Genomic DNA, 21,764 nt, shown 5'->3' on the forward strand with positions numbered 1-21,764 from the left:
GAAACTCGAACAGTGGTGCCAGGATAATTATCTCACTCACCAAAAAACAAGCCTCTTCAGTGTTGTTTTGTCAGTAATGAAGGAGGTAATGACAGGTGACCCAGTCTGTCATCTTTTCAATTATTCATTGTCAACTTGAAAAACATGGGAGACTGTACACAGCTTAAGAGATATACAGATTTCTTCTTCATTCAAGCATCTGAAACACAGTAGATTTTTTTTAAGTCTACATGCACTTGAATAGATTCCCATTAGCCCACAAATGCCTGCAAGTGATTCCAAAAAATGTTTTATCATGTTGCTCAAGCAAATTTGGTGTCTTTCTTTTTATCGTGCCAGGGGTGATTTCCAAAAATAATGTCCAAATGGGAGTGTAGGTTAATTTTTGTTAATTTAATTAGAAAATCTGTTGATTCTAGAGATGAAAAGCTTTCTGGAGAGGAAACTTGAGTTTTCTTCTTTGTGTGTGTGTGTGTGTGTGTGTGTGTGTGTGTGTGTGTGTGTGTGTGTGTGTGTGTGTGTGTGTGTGTGTGTGTGTGTGTGTCACCATCTTAAAGTTGCCTTCATTATGCTCAGTGTGACATTCTGTATTTATTTCCCATCCCAGCACACACCAGGAATTTCTGGGTGGTGGATGATGGACATTTTTGCACCCACATATTGGAGTAGGTTAGAGTCATGGGGGAGTTGGAGAATGACTAAAGGTAAATAGAGTGCCTTCGCATACATGCATAGTATTATTTTTATGTGTGCGCATTTGTGTTGGTAGAATTGTCAAGACAACACAGAGGGTGATCGGTGTGAACGCTGTGCACCGGGATTCTACGGCGTGGTCCGAGGTTCTCCTGATGACTGCAAACCCTGCGCCTGCCCCCTTACCAACCCACAGAATAAGTAAAATTTCTTGCAACCTATGACTACAAACTTTAAACAATATTAATCTATCATTTTATGCACATTTTATCTTTTCTGTCCTCTCTCCTCTGTAATATAAATAGACTGTATGCTCCAAATGTTTTACCATTTTTTTTGGAATGTCTGTGAAAAATCTCTTTTCATATCCAGTTTCAGTCCCACCTGTGTAGCAGAGGGGTTTGATGACTACCGCTGCACCGCCTGTCCTGAAGGATATGAGGGCAAACACTGTGAGAGGTCAGACATACAGAGAAATTAACAAGCATAGAAGTTTGGAAATCATCGGCTTTTAATGTGGACTGCATGGATAATTAAATTCAAAGACCAATACAGGGAATACGAGTTGATGTAAAGTGGAATCCAAAAGTCTTAGTCGACCAGTGATAGTTTTAAGAGAGACATTATATGGAAAGAAGGTAGTGGCAGTTGTCCCATGCCCATCCCCAAAGAGCCAATCTTCAACTTCATACCAGCCAAACCTGGAAATGCATTGCCAGTTGTTTGCACTGATGTGTGCACTCATTTGAGATCTTCCTGTTTATTTAGATAAACCTATGGCCTTATAGAACTATATAAATGTGCTGTCAAGATGCACTTTTATATAGAAGTTAATTTTATTTTTAAGACAATTTTTTTACAATTACAATTATATTTACAATGAGCAAAATTTGAATATTTAGAATATCCTCGTATGTGCTATGCCTAAATTCTGCTGTAATGACATGCACTTGAGGTTTACATGAAAACATCTCAGACCTTGGGATCCCACCGTGAGTATTTTGCTGGTGAAATAATTTGTGATATCTCTTTACAGTGTAGGGTGAACATATGTTAAAATTTGGTTAGATTTGAATACTCTCTCTCTCTCTCACCTGTTTAGGTGTGCCACTGGTTACCATGGTAACCCAAGGATACCAGGTGGCCACTGTGAGGAGTGTAAGTGTTCCTTGTGGGGTGCGTTGCCCGGACCATGTGACCCTGTCACGGGCCAATGCCGTTGCAGGGTTGGGGCATCTGGGATGACGTGTGACCAGTGCATGGATAGGCATGTGTGTGGACCATCTGGGATCATCTGTAAGACTAACACACAGCTTTTAGTTACTCATTCTTTTGTTTTCTTCATCGTTTCATTTTTTTTCCTTCATCTTTTACTGTGTTTTTGTTCGGAGTGGTCTAGTGTAAAACATGAAAAAATGAAGAAATAATGTGGCTGGAATTTTTATGCACTTACCTTTAAATTGAAGTTTTTATAGAGATAGAGATTTTATTATAAAGATTAGTCTGCAGTGAAAGTTTCCACCAGTGGTGGAAGTAACCCATTGTATCAGCATGGGGTGTCATGCTTCATGAACCCCACAGACATGCTCTCTGTCTCTTTCTTCTCTGTTCTTCTGTTCCCATCCCTCTGGTGGCTCACCTCCCTTCATTGTCACCTGATGTTGTGATTTTTACTTTATTTTGGCAATGAAATGCAAATGAACAGTCAGAGCTCCTTTCTCCAGTTGCCATGGGAGACAGGAGATTGTGGCAGAAGTCAGATTCAAGTCATTTAGAAAATAATTTCAATGTCATTTGGAGCTAATTTAAACTTAATATGACCATAATGGCAGGGCCAATTTGGTGCCATTAGCATGTCTAGAAGGAAGTCTATGTGTGCAAGTGAGAGCACAGAAGAAAGGGTAGTAAGACAGAGGGTGATGTGAAATTGCTGCTGTCAGGTCAGTGAGGAAATTGCTTGCTCAGGTCTTTGTGTTCAGACACAAAGCGTGCGTTCATAAATTGGCAGTGCGTGTGTCGCAATGCTCCCTGACACCAAACCTCTCGCCTCTACGTCCAGGCTATAATCCCAAGTCCTGATGGTTTACAGAGAATGGAGTGATCACACTGCTGTTCACTTGTTGAAGAGTGATTGCACTCTGCATTTTTTTCTGTTATCTGGCCTTTCTCCCATTCTGTCCAATGCCACTGAGCACTTTTGGAGTCAGAAGTAGTGGAAATGCATGCAGCTCCTAAATTTGCTGTATAATGCTGTTTGCTAAGAATTGCCCCTTAATGTCAATAGATTTTGTAATGGTTACATTAGTAAATGTACCCAAAGAAGAAGAAATTCAGGAAGAAAATTGAGAATAAACTATACAGTATCATGGTGTACGGTTATAACTAAAGACTATATCTGCTTAATAATGGAAAAGAAACTTGCTGGGCATTTTATATAAACTTTAAAACCAAGATCCACATCACTACATGACATTCAAAGCCTGACCAACAGAATGGCTAGTGTTTGATCTTAACAAGTGGATAGCATTATAGCTATGTAATAAGTCAGGATATAGCTTATTTCTAAATGAGATTAAACTGAATTACAATGTGACTGCAATGGGCTTCCCTATTAAATTAAATAATTCAATTAATTTTCCCATTGTCAAAAACTGACAAATATTTTAAGTATTGTAAGTTTAATTTAGACAAACTGACTTTGGACTTATCAGTCTGATGCAAAATAATTGGGAACACAATATATTGATCACTGAGTATTCAGAAGATGGAAACCGTTGGTGGGTGGAACATTTTGACCATCACTGTCCTGTTTTTATGGATCCAGACATCACATGAGGGAAACTGAGAGATATACAGATTAATTTTGGTTTTAGTCCCACCCTGAAATAATACTTTTCAAACTTAAAAATACTTGACTGTAAAGTCATTAGAAAATTGCTTATTTTGGCCATAAATTTGGTGATTAGTATAACTTTCATGTTATAATCAAACTTCAATGTCCATCTTTTTTCTTCTGTCTGTGTATATAAAGTTGTTTTTTTTTTAAAGACACAGGTGGGGACATTTGCGCTGTTGTTTCTGTGAACTTGCTTAGTGCCACACCTTTAAATTCAGTGGTGTTTTGAAACCTTACAACTCTTATAATCTCATATAATTTACTATATCAATAGATGATAAAAATGGTAAATGGCCTGCATTTGTATAGCGCTTTTCTAGTCCTTAAGGACCCCAAAGCGCTTTACACTACATTCAGTCATTCACACACTGGCGATGGCAAGCTACATTGTAGCCACAGCTGCCCTGGGGCGCACTGACAGAGGCGAGGCTGCCGGACACAGGCGCCACCGGGCCCTCTGACCACCACCAGTAGGCAAATATGGGGTTATATTTGGCATGCAGCCAGGAGGCAGCCTGGGATCGAACCACTGACCTTCTGATTAGTGTCTGACCTGCTCTGCCACCTGAGCTACAGCCACCAATAGAAGTTCGCTATAATTATCACACTTCAATAGAAAACATTTACACTATAATATTACACTTGCTTGGTGTAAATATATATATCATTTCAATGGCACACTGGAAATGTTTGCAGTGATAAAACAACTGCCGTTGTATAGTGACTAACACATGTACAATAATATTGTGTGTCATTATTAAAATCCACTATCAGCAGACTCGAACATACTGCTTACAAGCTCCATCTATGTGGTACAAAATGTTTTCCCTCAGTGCTGAAGTTAGTGAATGCAATCCTTCATCAGTGAGCTTCTTGAATAGCTTTGATTTGACAAGCAGCTATTTACTCCCACATACACAATGTAGTCTGCATACAGTACACTGTGTGCGCATATATGTGTGGGTTTGTGTGTATGCATTAAACTGCATGAACGCATGGGTTTATTTGTGTTTTGCTGTTTTGTCAGAGATTGATAGAGTAGAAACTGTTTTTATTTTATTTTATTTTTCTTTGATTTCCCTTGTCAGAAATTTTAATTTGTGTAATAAATCAGCCTCAGGCTGCAGAAGGCAAAGAAATTCATACACACGCGATATAGAAGAATGTGTGTGTGTCTTAGTGAATTCCCTGGTGTGCGCCGTGCATATTTGTGTGTGTGGGTGTCTGTTTGTGTGTTTTTAGCCTGCAGTGTGTACTTGTAGTAGGCACTTTTGCCCCTGCGCACTGAATTTCATGCATCACCAGCCCTGTCTTTCTGATGCCAGAGCCACTTAAACAGAAAAACACAAGCAGTCACCACAGTCCCTTATTGATGTGTTTCTGAGCTCGCTCATATAAACACACATTCACTTGTAAAAATGCACTCAAAACTCAAACTTTCTCGAAAAGTTAACATGTCAGCTCACACACAGACACAAACCCTTAATGACTGTTTGTGGTTTTAGCTGCCCTCATGACTCACTGCCTTACATCTAACTGTGTGTCTTTACTTGTTTCTCCAGCCTGCGATGATGAGTGCTCTGGTTTGTTGATCAGCGATATGGACCGCCTGTTACGCATCATCAATGAGGTCACTTTGACGACACCCCTTCCACCACCTTATAAGGTGTTGTACCGATTTGAGAACATGACAGAGGAGCTCAAGGTAAGAAAAAAAATGTGTGAGAGTAGTTGGAATTTACTTTTATTTAACCCATGTCATAACTACAAGTGGTTTCATTACTTTGACTTACTTTGACCACCTATATGTGGCATCCCTCAAGGTTCAAAGCTTGGTGTTGTTGACCTTTTTTTCACTATAGGTTAGGAACTTCTGTCATGGCTGTGCTCATGATAAACAGCTATACTTTTCTATTAAGCCAAGCAACTTCAGTAGCCTCTCCTACCTCAGTGAATGCTTCACTGCCATTACCAATCTGATGCCTTCAAATTTCCTCCATTTGAATTCTGGAAAAACTTGTGTGAGATTCTTGTGTTAGGACATGAAATTTTCTCCAGTGAGGTCAGTCATTACACCAGCCCCCCTGCCAACAATATCAAATATTCTACTGAGAACCTTTGCATCGTTTTTTGTTTTGTTTTGTTTTGTGAGGCTCTAAGATCCAAATCTTGTTTCTTTCATCTAAGGAACATTTTAATCGGTGCCTTGCCTTGCACCCAGTAATTTGAGACTTTTAATACTCCCTTTAAATTCCGCCCGACTTGATTATTGTAACTCACTTTGCTTCGCTGTCCTCCTTAGCCTGTTATTCCTTTTGTTATGATGCATTTCTCTTTTTACTCTTTTACAATTTTTATTAGAACAGTAGATGCTGGTATCTAATGTTACCAATGGTTGTGACCATTGGTTGCATACTACTTTTTATGAGGCGTTACTTGACTGCTCTATGTAGGGCATACTGATTCTCATTATGCATTCTAACACTACTACAACATGGTAAACTTATCTAATGAATCTACTGAGTAACATGTGCATGACATGTTATGATACTTCAACTGCTTCTCTTTGTGAACCATTCAAATGGTGCCTTCTTTTTCTAGTCTAACTTTTTTTTTTTTGGCCTCACTATGATGTGTCAGTCTCTAGTGGGCTCATTACTTCCCCTTGAGGTCTAAAGACCACTGGTACAATTATCAAGTCACAGTGAGTCCTACACACACCACAGGGAAATATGTACTTTTGTGTTTCAGCCCTGTGATAGACTGGTGTCATGTCCAGGGCGCACCCCACTTTTTTACACTTTTTAAACTAATAGGCGGCAACCCCCCCACCCCCCACCCCCACCCCATAAATAGCCTCCTAAGTTGGACAAGCAGTATAGAAGGATACAAAGATGGCTGGATGAATGGATGGAAATGTTTTCTGCTTTGAAGGTTTTACAAAAGAAAATATGTACTATAACTTCTACTTGGTTTATTGTAAAAAATAAACCAAGTAGGAAGCATTTTAAAGTGCTGTGTAATCAAATATATGGTCGTACATTGAGACACTCACTTTAGCTCACTTAAGATGTTCTGTAGGTAGAGGATTATCCTGCATTAACACTCCTTAGTGAGTTTTTCAAATTTTTCCAAGTACTTAATTACAATTCCATAAAGTTGCCACATTTATATTGCTAATACACACTGCACTTTGAGACAATTTAAATATGTTTATCAAATGTGTTTACAATTGAATTATTTATGTCTTCCTTGCCTTTTGCATGCACTTGTTTATTCTTTTCTTTTTAGCTCTACGGCACAAAGCCAGACAGTTCAAAAGCCTAGCCCAGGGCCAAAATGTGTCAGACATTTCTCTCCATAATTCCTTCATCTCTCTGTTTCTCTCTTGCAGCACATGTTGTCGCCTCAGAAAGCTCCAGAGAGATTACTGCAACTGGCTGACTCCAACCTGGGATCGCTGGTTACAGAGATGGACCAGCTACACAGCAGGGTAAAAACCTTTGAGTTTTTCTTTTGACTCAAATTTTGTCTCCATCGTTGTCTGCCTTCGTCCTGTCTTTATCCTTGTTTCACTCTTTTTTTGTGTGCAGCTGGAGAGCAAATACACATTGTGACAGGCACTGAGATCATAGTTTAAAGCAACAGATGTGCACATTGTGTGTAACAGTTTTTGCTGTCTGGGATGTCAAAATATAGATATATAGTACTGAGACACTGGGAATTAAGTGCTGCCATCCACTGAAACATGCAATCATAAATACAGATAAAGGATGTAAGGTAAAAATCGAGTTTGTACAATCCTAAAAGTCTTCTCTTACGCAAGCTTTCTTGAACTTTCTTTCAGGAATAGTTCTCCAGGCTTCTTGAATGAGATTCAAAGCTCTTCTTTGTATGTTGTTTGCCTTTTGTTCCATTCTTTGTCGAGATAATCTAGATTTTAAATGCTAACATATACCAGTATTATTGAGGGTCAAAGAAGCATATTTTGAGCATTTTACTAATTTTTAAAGCAGATTTTTACACAACATGTTTCTTTTTAGTGGTATCTCCCATAGTATGCAAAAATAATGAAGATGAAGTGCAGAATAACTTGTGCCAGTTGGTCAAAAATGTCTTAAAAGGCATTTTAAGCACTTTATCATGGCAGTTTCACTTTAATGGTTTGTTTTTCAAAGCAAACCTGATGTCATGAAAAGCTTTCCCACCCTCTGGAGCTCTGTGTTGCTTCTTTTGGCCAGTTATATCGCTCAGCTGGGCGCGGATGAGTAGCTAAGTGGTTGGATATTAATAAAATAAAGTGGTTGTCACACATGAACTCCAGAGAGTTCCAAAGTTTTCATATCTCACATGGAATATACAGCTGGAAACACTCTGTTTCAGACAGTTTGGTTTAGTCGAGGGTTTTGCAGGATGGAGGACACCTGACACCTACTCATGTTCTCCCTGAGCCTGCGTAGGTTTTCTTCAGGTACTCCAGCTTCCTCCCACTTTCCAAAGATAGATTAATTGATGATTCTAAACTTGGTGTGAATGCGGGGTAGATACAGGTCTTAAGCGCACAGATTAAAGTGCTCTTTGAATGTGTGTGAAAGCCCATAGAGTGATATATAAATCCAGTCTAGTTTATTCCATCTATTATTCTGTGATGCCACAGAATGAAAGTTCAGGGCTGCGCTACTTGTTTGAGAATCAGTCCATGCATAAAGTTAATTAAGATGAAAAGTTAACACCCTAAAGTTTTATATACCACATAAATAATGAAGTATTCTACAAACTCTTTGTCTAATACGCACTCATTTTTTACCATTTTGAGAGTCAAAGTTGTCTGTAAGAGTAGTTTACCAACACAGAAGGAAAAAAACACTTTTTGAGTGGAGGGGACCTAAAAATACCAAATGGAGAAAAATAACACTCACATTCGTGCTGTCAAGCTGCAGCCTTTTAGGGGCTGAGGCCTTGACATTTGTTGACAGCAATACTATCCCCCACACCCCATCGCACATACACACATACTCTCACACAAACCACCTAAAATGATATAGCATGGTCTTGTCAAATCACAACAGTAATTACCTACACTTTCTTTCTGTCAGTGTGTGCGTGTACATGTTTGCTAAATTGAGTGTATATGGAACTGTTTTCATGTCTGTCAAAAATTCATCCGTCTCTTGTTTTCCTGGTCCTTCGTGAACATGTTAATGTCTGATATTTTGTTATCATTTCATGTCAGTAATTCATTTATCCTTATATGTGTTTGCACAGTATTATCAATAGTGCTTATGTATTGCTTTCATCGTCCTTTACGTTGAAGATCTCATCCTTCTTTTTTCCACTCCATAGAAGTCGATACGTTCACTTATTCAGCAGTTGTTCATTATTTTATAATGTATATGTCTTTGTGTATAGGCCACTAAGGTGTCTGCTGATGGAGAGCAGGTTGAGGATGATGCTGACAGGATTCATAAACGAGCCGAGGACCTGGAGCAGTTCATCAGGGACACACTGCTCGGAGCTAAAGGTAGCAGAAATGAGAAGCACCTCTCCCCTATTAGCTTCCTCTATATCCTGCCAACTGGGATTTCAGGATTTATCTGTCTATTGTCTCACTAGTTTCATCTGTCATTAGAGCACATTTCATTAAATTAGAGAATATTACACGTAACAGATCCCAATGGGAAATTTGGGTTATTACATTTCAGGAGAGTGGGACAGAAGAGTATAAAAACATAATGAAATGAATAATTATCATGACAGAACACATTAAAAACTCCATTTAAATAAAGATGCAGCATCTTCAGAATGACACTGGAGTTGAATTGCACATAAAATAATTACTGTGATAAGAGCAGTGTCATTACAACCAAGACTCATTTCAGCATTTACTCGGAGTAAACAGCTTGTATTCGTTCTATTCGATCATTATTCTTTGAAAGTGTGACATTTTCAAAGTGAGACAAACAAAACATCTTAGTACCCCCTTGTAAGATCACTAATGGAAAACGTAGCTCAAACACAGTCGCTGATGGGCCAGCTGCCAGTGCTCTGTGCCAGCTGCCGGAGTAAAGTGTTGCCTGACCAATAAAGACAGATCCAGCAGGCTGCAGCATCGCTAACCACGGTGATAAAGAGAGCACCTACCAAGATAATTGGGTGCAACAACTCAGTTGGCTTTGTTCTTTTTGTAGTTAGTTGGCAAGCAACTCTTCCAATACCTTGAAGAGTAGCATCATGTGGCAAAAGAGGCTTCTAAAGCGCAATCTAGCTCATGTGCACATGAACTACAGTGCTACACAAAAATCTTGAGCCAGCCTTTCTTTTACTAGGAAAATGGGAAATATGTGCAGTGATTTATTGAAATGTGACCACATAATTATAGTGAAATAGACTGTACAAGGTAAAAACAGTTTGTACCATTCTAACAAGCTTAATGCACTACAAAATTTATATTTGGTATGAGCACCTTTATTCTTCAGCACAGCCTGAACTCTCTTAGCCAGGTTTTCTTAGAATTGCTTTTAGTCCTCAGGAATAGTTCTCCAGGCTTCTTGAAGGACATTCAAAGCTCTTCTTTGTTTAAAAAATGCTGAGGCCCGTGGTCGTTGTAGGCCATGTCAATGACTGATGGTGGTGCATTGTGTATGCTTTTATTGCCCTAGCAGTGTGCTTGGGGTCATGGTTATGCTGAAAAATGAAGCAGTTTTAAATCAGACGCTTTTTCCAAATGGAATTGCCCGATGGATCAAAATCTGATGGCATTGTTCTGTGTTCATAATTGTTCATAATACCCAGTTTTGACAAGTTACCCAACACCACTGTTTGCAATGTAGCCCCAAACAATGATAGATCCTCCACTATGTTTTATAGATGGCTGTAGGCACTCACTGTTGTACCTGCTTCCTGACTCCATGTATACATTTCTTTATACATTTTGACAATGCCTTCTTGCAATGTCTGCTTCTTGTGCAATAATGCACACCTCTTACTTAAAAATTGCTTCTTCCACTGAGATGGTTTCTGATGAGGCTTTATTGAACAGTACATGGATAAACTGAGGGGCCAGATGAATCTCTTACATGCTGTTAATCTGCTGTAGGTAGTTCTTTAGGTCTGCCACTTCTTCTTTGGATTATCTCTTGTTTGCTTGGCATATCTCAGACTGCCAAGCAAGCAACATATTGGCATTGCCTAACGATACAATTTCAAACTAGTTGTTTTTTACACTTGAATGATTCATAGTTCAGTGTTTAGGGCCTTAACATACAAAAAAGGAAGAAAAAACATTCTTCTTAAAATTGTCTGCTACAAGGAAAGGACTGAAAATAAGTGAAAAGCAGCCAATATCCAAAAAGAAGTTACTCTTCCTCCCGAGAAGAATGGATCAACATCTTTGCACAATACTGTACTTATCTGTGTGGGTTCGCAGTCATCCAGGTCATGGTAATCTAGAAGCTTGGGGGGGGGAAGTACTGTACTTGTTCAATCACAAATGGTAGCTTGAGCAGCATTGGTCATGCCATCACAGATTCATGCTTCAATTATTTTTTTAAAGATTTGTTTCCACATTGGCTTTTTTTTAAATATATTTTTTTCATGGTAAATGTTCAGCTCCTGTTCACCAGCTCGTTGCTGTGGTGCTAAGTATGTACTGCAGAGTGGCGTTTAAAGGAAAAAACAATAAATAATAAAACAATACAGCATTTTTGCTGTGTCTTGATAAGAGGCAAGAGAGCAGTGAATCAGAACGGTAATGTCGCATTTCAGAAAATTAGAACAACAAGCTTGTAGCTCGGAAGGAAATCTTTGTAGGTTTAAGAATTCAAACAACCCTGCTGCTTTGATTCACTGTTAATAGAATAATATTGGCTTGCCGCACCTTTAAATTAATTTTCAGTTAATTAGAACCAAAATATTTTCACAACTTAAAGGTATTTCTGCACTATTATTTGTTTGTTTGTTTGAGTTTTTCATGTGGTGTCTTTGTTTAACCACGAATCATATATTATCCATGTAGCCACAGATTTAGGGATACGTACTGTCCAAAAGCGGGATGCTGGTGTAAAAGATTCTCTCAGAACTTTGCCGTTTTTTCCAGATGGTTTCCTCCAGCAGTGACGACTTCAGGCAGATTGCTTCTTTCTTTGGCTCTCTCTTACGCACACATGCGCCCACACACACACACACACACACACGCACACACACAAATATATACTCTGCATATGTAACTAGCAGGTCACTCAATTCAGCTCCAGTGTCCTTTTTTTTTTTTTTTTTTTCTTTTTTTTTGCTGGTGCAGCTGCTGCATCTCCTCCTTCAGCTCTGTCAACAGTGGCTTCGTGACCAGCTTGTGATTAGTTTTCTCCTTTGACTCAACACAAAATAAACACAACAGATGATAAATCAAGTATAAAAGAGGTTTCACTGCTTTGTTTGGGGATTCCAAGCTATTAGCAGTCTTCCGTGTGGGAGTGGACAAGAATTGAGTGTGTAGCATTTGAGCTTTTGTTTAGCCAAAAGTGCTTTTTTGCTCGACACTTTGGTTGTACTAGAACCCTTCATGCTCTTCTTTACCTACTATTACAGCTAACACCACATTTAGTCCCTGTTGTTTAGCCTTAAAGCGAACTACTACACTTTTTCTCTGGTAGTGTGTTGCAGTGGTGGAATCTAAATAAAATGGACAAAGTTTCGAATAATGAAGTTAGTTTATGTGCAAGTTATCCCTATAAAGACTTTGAAGTATCCCAAATGAACAGTTTCGAACAATCGTTTGTACTCTTGGTTGTGTATGTCACTGAGATTATATCCCTGATGTGGTTATCCCTGGCACATGGCTCTGGCTGTGGGAAAATCAGCCTATTTGTAAAGCCTCTGTTTACAAGGGACAGCCAGCAGTGAACTGGCTATTTGGGCACTAGGTTAAACAGTTTGTTGCAGACAGCGGGTGGACTCAGGTCCAGTGTAGGATGAACTGCGAAGAAAGAAAAGCTACTCCCCTTTTTTCACATTTAACAAGTAAACATCAGTGACACAATTCAGTGCAGTGTGCCATCACCAAGATATTTTTTTAACCCAGTGCATCTTTGGCATTAGAAAAAGCTGCCAATTTCAAACAGTCTCCACTGACTTGTTTTTGAACTCTCATTTTTAGATAAACTTTGCTGTCACAAAACTGTTTTTTTCCCCCTATTCTGAGTATTTTTTTATTACTTGTATTTATGCTGGCTGGAAAAAGGTGTTTTAGTATGGACAGAAGACACAACCCTTTAACAGAAAAACTAAAAACACTGCAGCTCCATGGCAACCACCTAAACTTTATCTGCTGATAAAAGCTCCATAGCGAGCGAATAAGTGGATCTTGAGTGCAGGCTGGTTTGTCACCTGTTTCCACAGTCGCTCCCTGTTGTCTAATGTGTTGTTCTCTGTATTTTCCCTTTCAATAACTGCTCCAGTTAGACAGTCAAAGCTTTAAAAAAAAAAAAATTCTTGCTGGTGAAAATAGTTATATATGTGCGCGTGTGGCTCTAGTTTTAGTCACTTTATCCTGAGCAACTCTAATTGAATTGTACTTAGGCTTAGCACAAATAAATCTATTTATAATTGGCTCTTCCTTCCCTTTGCTGATATTAGGTGGGAACAACAAACAAGTGTGCTCTTTCTAAAACTGTGTAGTCAAATAATGAATTATTTTGATTTCCACTACGAAAATTTTATGGCTTGTGTGATGAAAAGAAAGTTACTAAACCAACCCATTCTGGCTGGCTGTGATGAAACTGTCCTCTTCTTGTTGTTGCTCCCAGCTCTCTGGCCCTCTGCCTAATCATTGTGTGATTATGGTTGTGTGTGTGCGCGCGTGTTTGTTTCTGAGAGAGGAAAAGAGAGACTGTGTCGCAGCTCACTGGATGATTGAGAGCAGCAATTAGAGACTTAATTAGTGGCTATCACAAACGCGTGCGCATGCACACACACACACCAGATACACAAACACTGATGCCAATGTACACACACATTCATACAGCTGCGCATGCACAGCCACACACGTGCACACACATAATAATACTGTACACACTTTTCTCTGTGTGCGTGCCTGTGTTTACTAGATAGCATAATATGATTCCATCCACGTTTTAAGTGTTTAATTGGCTTTTAAATCCTACTATGTAATTATATGGCTGTGACACACACTTACAAACTCATAGACATACGCACACACAAATGCAACATGCGCACACATACACACATGCAGTACAGCTGTTCATTAGCATGATGGCTTTACTCCTGTCTTGGCTCTAATCACGGCATGTTTACATTTTAAATGAGCGGAAATGCTGCATTGCCACAACTGCGCACACATACACTCAGGCCCACCCGTACACAAACACCTTCCAAACACTCACATACTCCGTTTAAGTTTGAACTTACTTTAATCATATTGTGTTTACATTTCAAATGAGAAAGGATTGCAGCATTACAGCAGACACACAAACCACACAAACACACATTCAGTTTTTCCCTCTTCTGTTTTCGTTTTGCATAAGCAAATACACAGACACACTTCTCATTAGGGTTGCAGCAGTTTGAATATTGTGAGCCAGAGTTTCTTTTTTTTTTTACTGTATTTTAATTATTGATTAGTTTGAGATTTCACTAGCTGTAATTTAATTAAAGAGGGGCAGACATAAACTCCTTTGCTTTGAATAGAGCTTTAGCGTGTGCATTTGTGCGTCTTACTGTCAGACTTTGCCAAAGACAGAATGTCCATCGGGTTTGGCGTGTTCATCTGTTTGGCTGTGGTACCTCTCTGTATATATGTAGATGATTTCTGTGTGCACAGAAGCGATGCTATTTTCTGCATTTTTAAATTCTGCTTTGCAGCTGTTGGCAGGAATGAAAACAACAAAATGTAGCTTCTCAAACTGTCCCTAGCATCCACTTCTGTCACACCAGTCCTCTGCATGTCCTCCTTCACTCCTATGTGGTCGTCCTCTTTTCCTCTGGCCTGGCAGCACAGCATTCAGCAACCTTTGTCCAATACAGCCACTATCCCTCCTCTGCACATGTCCAAACCATCTCAGCCATGCCTCTCTAACGTTATCTCCAAACTGCTCAGCCTGAGTTGTCCCTCTGATAATTCTACCTTATAATAATGCTGTGGACTGAACAGGCAAGATAATACTTGAAAACACAGTGTTTCCATCATTAGATCAAAGTCATACAGGTTTAGAAAATTCAGTCTGTGGATGATGAATTTAGTATTTTGTGCAGTTTCTGTCCACTACTTTGGTGATGGCTGAAATTTCTCAGCAGCTAATGGATTGCCATGAAATTTGTGCTGAATCATTTGCTGAATGTTAGATTGTCCACTATCCGTTTTGTAAATTAACAGTTTGCCTGGTGTGAACATTTTCAGAATGTAGTTTTACTTCTTTGCACTAAATAGGACATTTTTTCATGTTTTTATCCATCTTTATGGAGTTATTTTGCTTACACAGTTGGGATGTATATTGCCTATACACTAAAAGGAGATTGACCCTCTTGGCTGTTTGTCTTGTATATAACAAACTAACTACTGAAAATTGTCAAAGAATTAGACAAGCCATAATTAGAGATTAGACTCTCCCTTTCATGCACCAAGCTCTGGTGTGTTAATTTTGTTTTTAAACTAAATTTGATCATCTAACAACTGAAAATACCCAGATTATTTTCCCAGGAGAGAGTAAAAAATAAAACTGAGCTAAAATATAAAGTGAATGTGTCATTACAGGAATTACAGGAATGGCCAGTGTATAAACTGATTTCATAAGCTGATTACGTGTCAGTGGTGTGTTTCAAAGCTTGTTTTGAAGTTCTTCTGCTCTTGGTTGCTGAAAGGTTTGTTAGTGAAGCAAAGCAGAACTGTTAAGGTGACTAAAATAAAAACATCTGAACTTGATAATACCTATATATATTTAAAATATAAAAGTTCATTATTAACCCCGAGGAAATTTCAGTGAATCTGAAATGCTTGTAAAACTGTGACTGCATGAATTGAGTCTGTCCACCTGCCGTGTTCTAGATTCAGACTACTTTCACGTTGTGTCTTTGTGTCCAGACCTCGAATCAAAGGCTGCTGAGTTGAATCAGTCTCTTTCACGGAGAGGTGGAACTCCAGAAAAAAGCCTGAGCGAGATGAAGGAGGAGATCCAGGCTATGCTGTATGAGATGAGGCAACGACGGCTGGGAGGGAAGAAAGTTATTGCAGAGGAGGAAAACAAGTATGGAAACACATGAACACATATGTACAGAGGTCATGTTTTTCTATCTCACACACACACACACACACACACACGCACGCATGCACGCACACACACACACACACACACACACACACACAAACACACACAAACACACACACACACACAAAAGGAAAACTAAGTAAACAGACCAGCCATTGTTTTAGACATATGCAACGGAGTGTGTGCAAACCATAAGGTGGTAATATACAGAGATAAAATATGCTAACAATCATGTCTGAGTACAAGAGAAAAAGTGAGCATCCATGCTATGGGCACTTTTTGAGGATGCTTGATGTTTCTCTTTCTCGCTGTCTTCATTATTTTTATTTTATTTTTTGTAAAATTTGTAGATTCAAATCACAACTGTTATCTCTAGGTGCTTTATAGTGGAAAGAAAAAAACCTAGAGTGTAACAGTGAAAATCACAACAACCAGACAAAAAAAAAAAATCTATGATCAAGCACTGGGTGATGGTGGGAAGGAAAAACTCCCTTTTATCAGGAAGAAACCTCCAGCAGAAGCAGAGGTGAGGGGGGGTGAGGTTGAAGCGAAATGAAGAAAGGAGAACAGGGGGAGACAAGACAAAAGAGTCCATGTAAACACACAAAGAATAAATTGAGGTGAGTGGAGAGGAAGTGCTCAGTACATCACAAGTCCTGCAGCAGCCTGAACCTATATCAGCATAACCAAGGGATGCTGGGGGTCATGTGATAAAGCCAAAAGTATAAGCTTTATCAAAAGGCCAACGTTTAAAGTCTAATCTTAAGTTTGTCTACCAAATTCAAACTGGGAGCTAGCTCCACAGGAGAGGGGCCTGATAGCCGAAGGCTCAGCCTCCCATTCTGCTTTTAAATACAATATGAACCACAAAATGCTCTATTAAGATAATATAGTACTACTGGCTCTTTAAGATATGAGGAGGCCTGATTGAGGAAGATATGAGGGGACTTTCTACAGTAAATGGGATGGTTCTTATATAGCACTTTTACTCTACTTGAGCACTCAAAGCGCTTTATATAACATTATACATCACCCATTCATTCAAGCACTTTTTTCTATGCTTAAGCACTTTCTGTCTAACATTCACACTCAGATGGAAGCATTGGAGAGCAACTTGGGGTTAGTATCTCACCCAAGGATATTTGGCATGCAGACTGGAGCAGCCAGGGATCAAACCGCCAACTTTCTGATTAGTAGATGACCTGCTCTACCACCTGAGCTACAGCCACCCCGAAAATGTGAGGAGAGTGATTTTAATTCAATTCTTGATTCAATTCAAAGAGAGACGCCACCATCTGGGAAATATCATCTTGCTGCAGCATTTTGGATCAACTGAAGGGTTTTCTGAACAATCTGGTAATATTGGATTATAATAGTACAGCTTGAATGTTCTGAATGCTTATTTAATTCACAAACTCGCTTTTCAGCATCACTTTGAAACATGATGTTTCTAAATTTAGTGATAATGAAGAGATAAAAGAATGCAGATGAAAGAAATCAACACATTTGTTTGATGTGACTCCAAGATTCCACCTACCAGTTATTTTGCTCTCACTTGTTCAAGACTTTGCATTTACTTTGAGCTGTTTTTACTCGTGAAATTGTGAGTGGTGCCAGGACATTGTTCCAATGTGTACAAAACACTCTGCTTCAGAGATTTTCTCTCACTTGTAAATACTTGGTTTGATTTTAGCAAGGTTGCTGCCTGGGTAGAGTGTGCAGAAGGCAGGGAGTAAGAAACGCATTTGCTTTTTGCAAAATTACCTTTTATATTGTCACAAAGTGGACATTTCTACTTATAGTTTGCAGTAAATTAGTTTGGAAACAAATTAAACTTGTGTGTAATTACTTTGTAAATGCACTATGTTTGTCTGTGGCCATTTAAATAATTAAAATTCTGTCGCGTGTATTGATAAAGTAAACTGCAAATGAGGTCAGACTTGATATTTTCAAGAGTTAGAAACTAGTTTCATTTAGATTCTAATTGTTTATGGAACTTTCCGTGAATGCCGGGAATAAAAGAAAATCACCTTCATTTGTAAAACAAGTATTTGGAAAATTGTTAGATAATATGTAGAGGTTAAATTAAGCAAACCCATCATTCCTTTGTGATTGATTTCTTTCTTTTTTTGGACACTGGGTATCAGATGTAAACCACTCCCACTTACAGAGATCTGATTGCTATGTGTCCTAAAGCCCTGTTGATGTTTCCCCCTTTGCGTTCCCACACTTTCTCTCTCTCTCTCAATGCATTTGATGGAATTAGTAATCTGTTCCCGTCTTCCTTCCTTTGCTCCCTCTCTTTGTCTGTCTCTTTGAGCAGTAAATGTTGACAAGGTCGATGAGTTAATTAAAAGTATCACCGTGGGGGCAGAAGCGGAGAGAGACACAGCCATACAAAGAACAGGTAGTGAGAAGAAAAGTCACAGAGGGACAGGGGAACAGCTAACAGATGGACAGCGAGTTGTGATGGGATAACATGTGAGGAAAAACAGAGACAAAGAGAAGTTGCCACTGCTATTCAGTGACTTGCCTGTCAGTTCACAGTGCATTATTTCACTGAACCCTGAGGGGAGCAAAGAAAACGCTAGCAAAAAAAAAGTGCTAAAATGAGCAAAGCTGGCACAATTATGCATACTCTTTATATTTTATCTAGATATGCCAGAGTTAAAAAACTTTGCAGTGTGCTGCAAATGTTACTTTCATTCACATGCAACATTAGTATATAATGATGTTGTAATAATTAATTGATAGATGCGCCTGCTATATTTTTTTAACTTGGACTTTCTCTTGCTATTCTCCACAGGGTTCATTACATTTCCATCAGATCAAATCATTACCTTCCATATGTCCCTAAAATTATATGAAATTGTCCTCTGAGTACTCTTAACTGGAGGACACTAGATCCTTGTAGTCCTTTTTAATGCTGAAGGTGAAAAATTGCACTCATTACAGGACTCACTGGTAAGCATATGGCTACTAAACTGTTTGAAATTATTTCTGCTTTCTAAAAGTTCACATCATGGCAATAATTGCAATGAAGTAAAAGCTGCATTCAAATCTGGATGGGGGATTAAATAAAGTAAAGCCAATTCAGACAAGTTAGTTTTCATGTCTGACTGAACAATATGGGTGTCCAGAGGTGAATGACATAACTCAGAAAAAGGTTGCACTGTAATTCAGGGCTCTGTAAATAACACTGAATTGAATTGAAATAAACGGTATAATTGATGGTTAAGGTGCATGCTGGTGGGCAAATCGCACAATCAAGTGTTCTGTGCAACAAGATCAGTGTAGGCAGACAACGTTAAGCTGAAAAGTATTTAGAATTCCAACTTTTACTTGCTTCATCTCTCAGTTAAAGAAGTGGTTTTAAAAAATTTGTAGCACAATGTTAAAAAACGTAGAGTGTTCCTGCACATAAACGGTGCTTTATCTTTCACACGAGTTTGTGTTATCCATGTGTTACATGCTCTTATGAGCTCTCATTGGCATGCATTCTGTGATTCACACCTTGGAGCAGAAGTCTCTTCAAAATACGCCGGGTGACCCAGTCTTCTTGTTGGGCCTGAGGATTGCTGAGAAAACTTGTGGCTACAAACAAGAGTCGACAACACCACAATTTGCAGTGAAAGCCCCTCAGCCTCTGAAACTAAAGACTGAGTTTCACAGTATGTCAGATTGGTGCTCTGTGAACGTTTTCCCTTGAGCCTGAGTTTTCCCCTATGTACACATCCTCTGATGCCCCGAGCCAGCTAAGGAAGAGAATATTTGCTACAAGCTACCCAAAATGTGAAGTGGTGACATTTAGGTGTCTTCAACATGACAAGGTGTCCAAGTTGAAAATGCTCAATGTCTTGGTTGTTGCAAAACAATCATTGCTGCCCACTGGCTAGTTTTCCTTTTAAAGTTTTTCATTTTGAGAAGTCTTTTCTGGAAACATTCATGATGATTCACTGCGTTATGCAAAAAGCCCCCTAAATTCATATAAAGGCTGAAACAGGGGCTTGAGAAAGTTTACACTCGGCCAACTTTCTCAACTTCATACAGCTGGCCGTGTATGCGACGGCCATGAATGTTGTTTGAATGTTGAAAGGTTCAGAGATTGTACTCTCCCATCCAATTTTGTCTTTGGAAATATGTGGCGGTAGAGACTGTTTGAACACCTATGAAGTATTTCTGATGGAGTATACTGGCTCTCTAAGCAATCAGTGCTCTGCTCTTTCATTTGCTGGATGCCTGGTACCACACCGCTCACCTGAAAGCCATGCACTCACTTGCTTCTACTGCTGTTTTCATTTCATTTCATAGCCTAGAATACACATGGAGTGTCTGAGTCTGCCTTTCCCTATGAGGAAAATGACTATTGTCACCTCCCCATTCTCAGCCTTGCCGAGCCTGATGTTGTAAAAAGAGAAAATGGATTGTTCTGTAAAAGCCAAACACAAACATTATACGTAAATACATTTGCAAATGATCCATCCCACGTTAGATACTAAGTGCGCACTTAGAATGAGAACAGCACAACAAAACTATTAAATTTTAATGAAATGTCCCTTAAACAAAGCCTGATGACAGCTTAAAATTCCTTTTATATTAAACAAATTCTCTGGATTGTTGGCTCTGGATATTTGTTGCAGCAAGTTGAATGCAAAATTTATGCCTCGGAGTATTTCTCAGACAGGCAGCCTGATGAGGCTCGGTTGTTAGGTTTTAGTTATGTTTTAGAATCTTGTTTTCTTCCAGTTTTATTTATTGCTGTTACTTATATAGCAAATTCTGCTGCAGTGTATATTACCACGTGTTGCTTTACCCCCTCACCCACAGAGACACGCATTTTACAGTGATATTTGCAATGTTTTACATTGCTGCAATTTAATCTATTTTGGCCTGAGGGGTCAATAGACAAACGCTGCTAATTTCAGACCCACATTTCAGTGTTCAGTCATATGGAGTGATTATTGTCTTCAGACTAGCAGAGGCTCTTTCACACATGGCAGTAACTCCTATCCTCTTGCCTCTTCTGTGGATTCTAGTATTCGCATAATAACACTTTAATCCACTGTTCTACTAAGTCATGTATGACACTGTGTAGTAACACTGTGGGATTTAATGGAAATAATCCAGTCTGTCTCTCTCCTCTTTCTCCATTCAGTTTAGCACAAGAGTTGTATCAGAAAGTCCAAAGACTCTTTGGTAAACCGCATCAGGCCACTGAAGACCTCAAGGCAGAGGTGACAATTAATTTTACTTATTTGTCTTCAGTTTTACTAAATGAATGGCTTAACATCTCCTTATCTTCTTTCTAAGATAAAAGAGAAGCTTTCGGACCATGAGGAGAAGCTCAGGGATGCCCATGGTCTGCTCATCTATGCCCAGGGACAGACAAGTCTGGCTGGCTCACTGGCTTACCAAAACCAAGCTAACCTCACAGCCCTGGAGGTACAAGCACGAGTTTACATTGTGACCTCGTGACCAAACTGTGTGTTTTGTGTATAACTGATATTTTGAGATGTCAGTTAGTTAAATGTTGTCATAATGTGGCCTCTTTAACTATCACATTGACAGTAGATTCTGTAAAAACACCCTTCTGTTGGCATTATAATTACTTGTCATTGTATTTGCCGTATACTCTAAAGGGCTGAAGCTGCAGTATTTCATAAAAATCGACTCTGAACCTGAAGCATCTACATGAACACTGCTGTGTGATGTCTTTGTTACTCCCCATTTGCTCTGTACTTTTTACTGTGGCCTGGATAGCTACAGAAAAGAGCACCAAAATGACTGTTTGCACATTTTTGTACCCTTCCATGTACTTGAGAGAGACCAGTGCACAAATTTATGCTCATACCAATAAGCATGTTACAGTCTTTAAGAAGTTGGGGCATGAGTCACAAAGT

The 21,764-nt window shown here is 39.0% G+C and overlaps 1 protein-coding gene across 1 annotated transcript in view; it reads left to right on the forward strand.

Annotated features, from left to right (window-relative positions):
• lama2 (laminin, alpha 2) overlaps nt 1-21,764 on the forward strand; it is a 226,331-nt gene that overhangs the window by 166,562 nt on the left and 38,005 nt on the right. The window contains 9 exon segments of the mRNA XM_085133739.1: nt 770-894; nt 1,066-1,152; nt 1,796-1,989; nt 5,152-5,294; nt 6,984-7,082; nt 8,999-9,110; nt 15,681-15,843; nt 21,020-21,098; nt 21,175-21,306. Of these exon segments, the coding sequence (XP_084989865.1) occupies nt 770-894; nt 1,066-1,152; nt 1,796-1,989; nt 5,152-5,294; nt 6,984-7,082; nt 8,999-9,110; nt 15,681-15,843; nt 21,020-21,098; nt 21,175-21,306 (1,134 nt within the window).

This window comes from Neolamprologus multifasciatus, chromosome 15 (assembly GCF_963576455.1).
Source record: "Neolamprologus multifasciatus chromosome 15, fNeoMul1.2, whole genome shotgun sequence".
NCBI lineage: Eukaryota > Metazoa > Chordata > Actinopteri > Cichliformes > Cichlidae > Neolamprologus > Neolamprologus multifasciatus.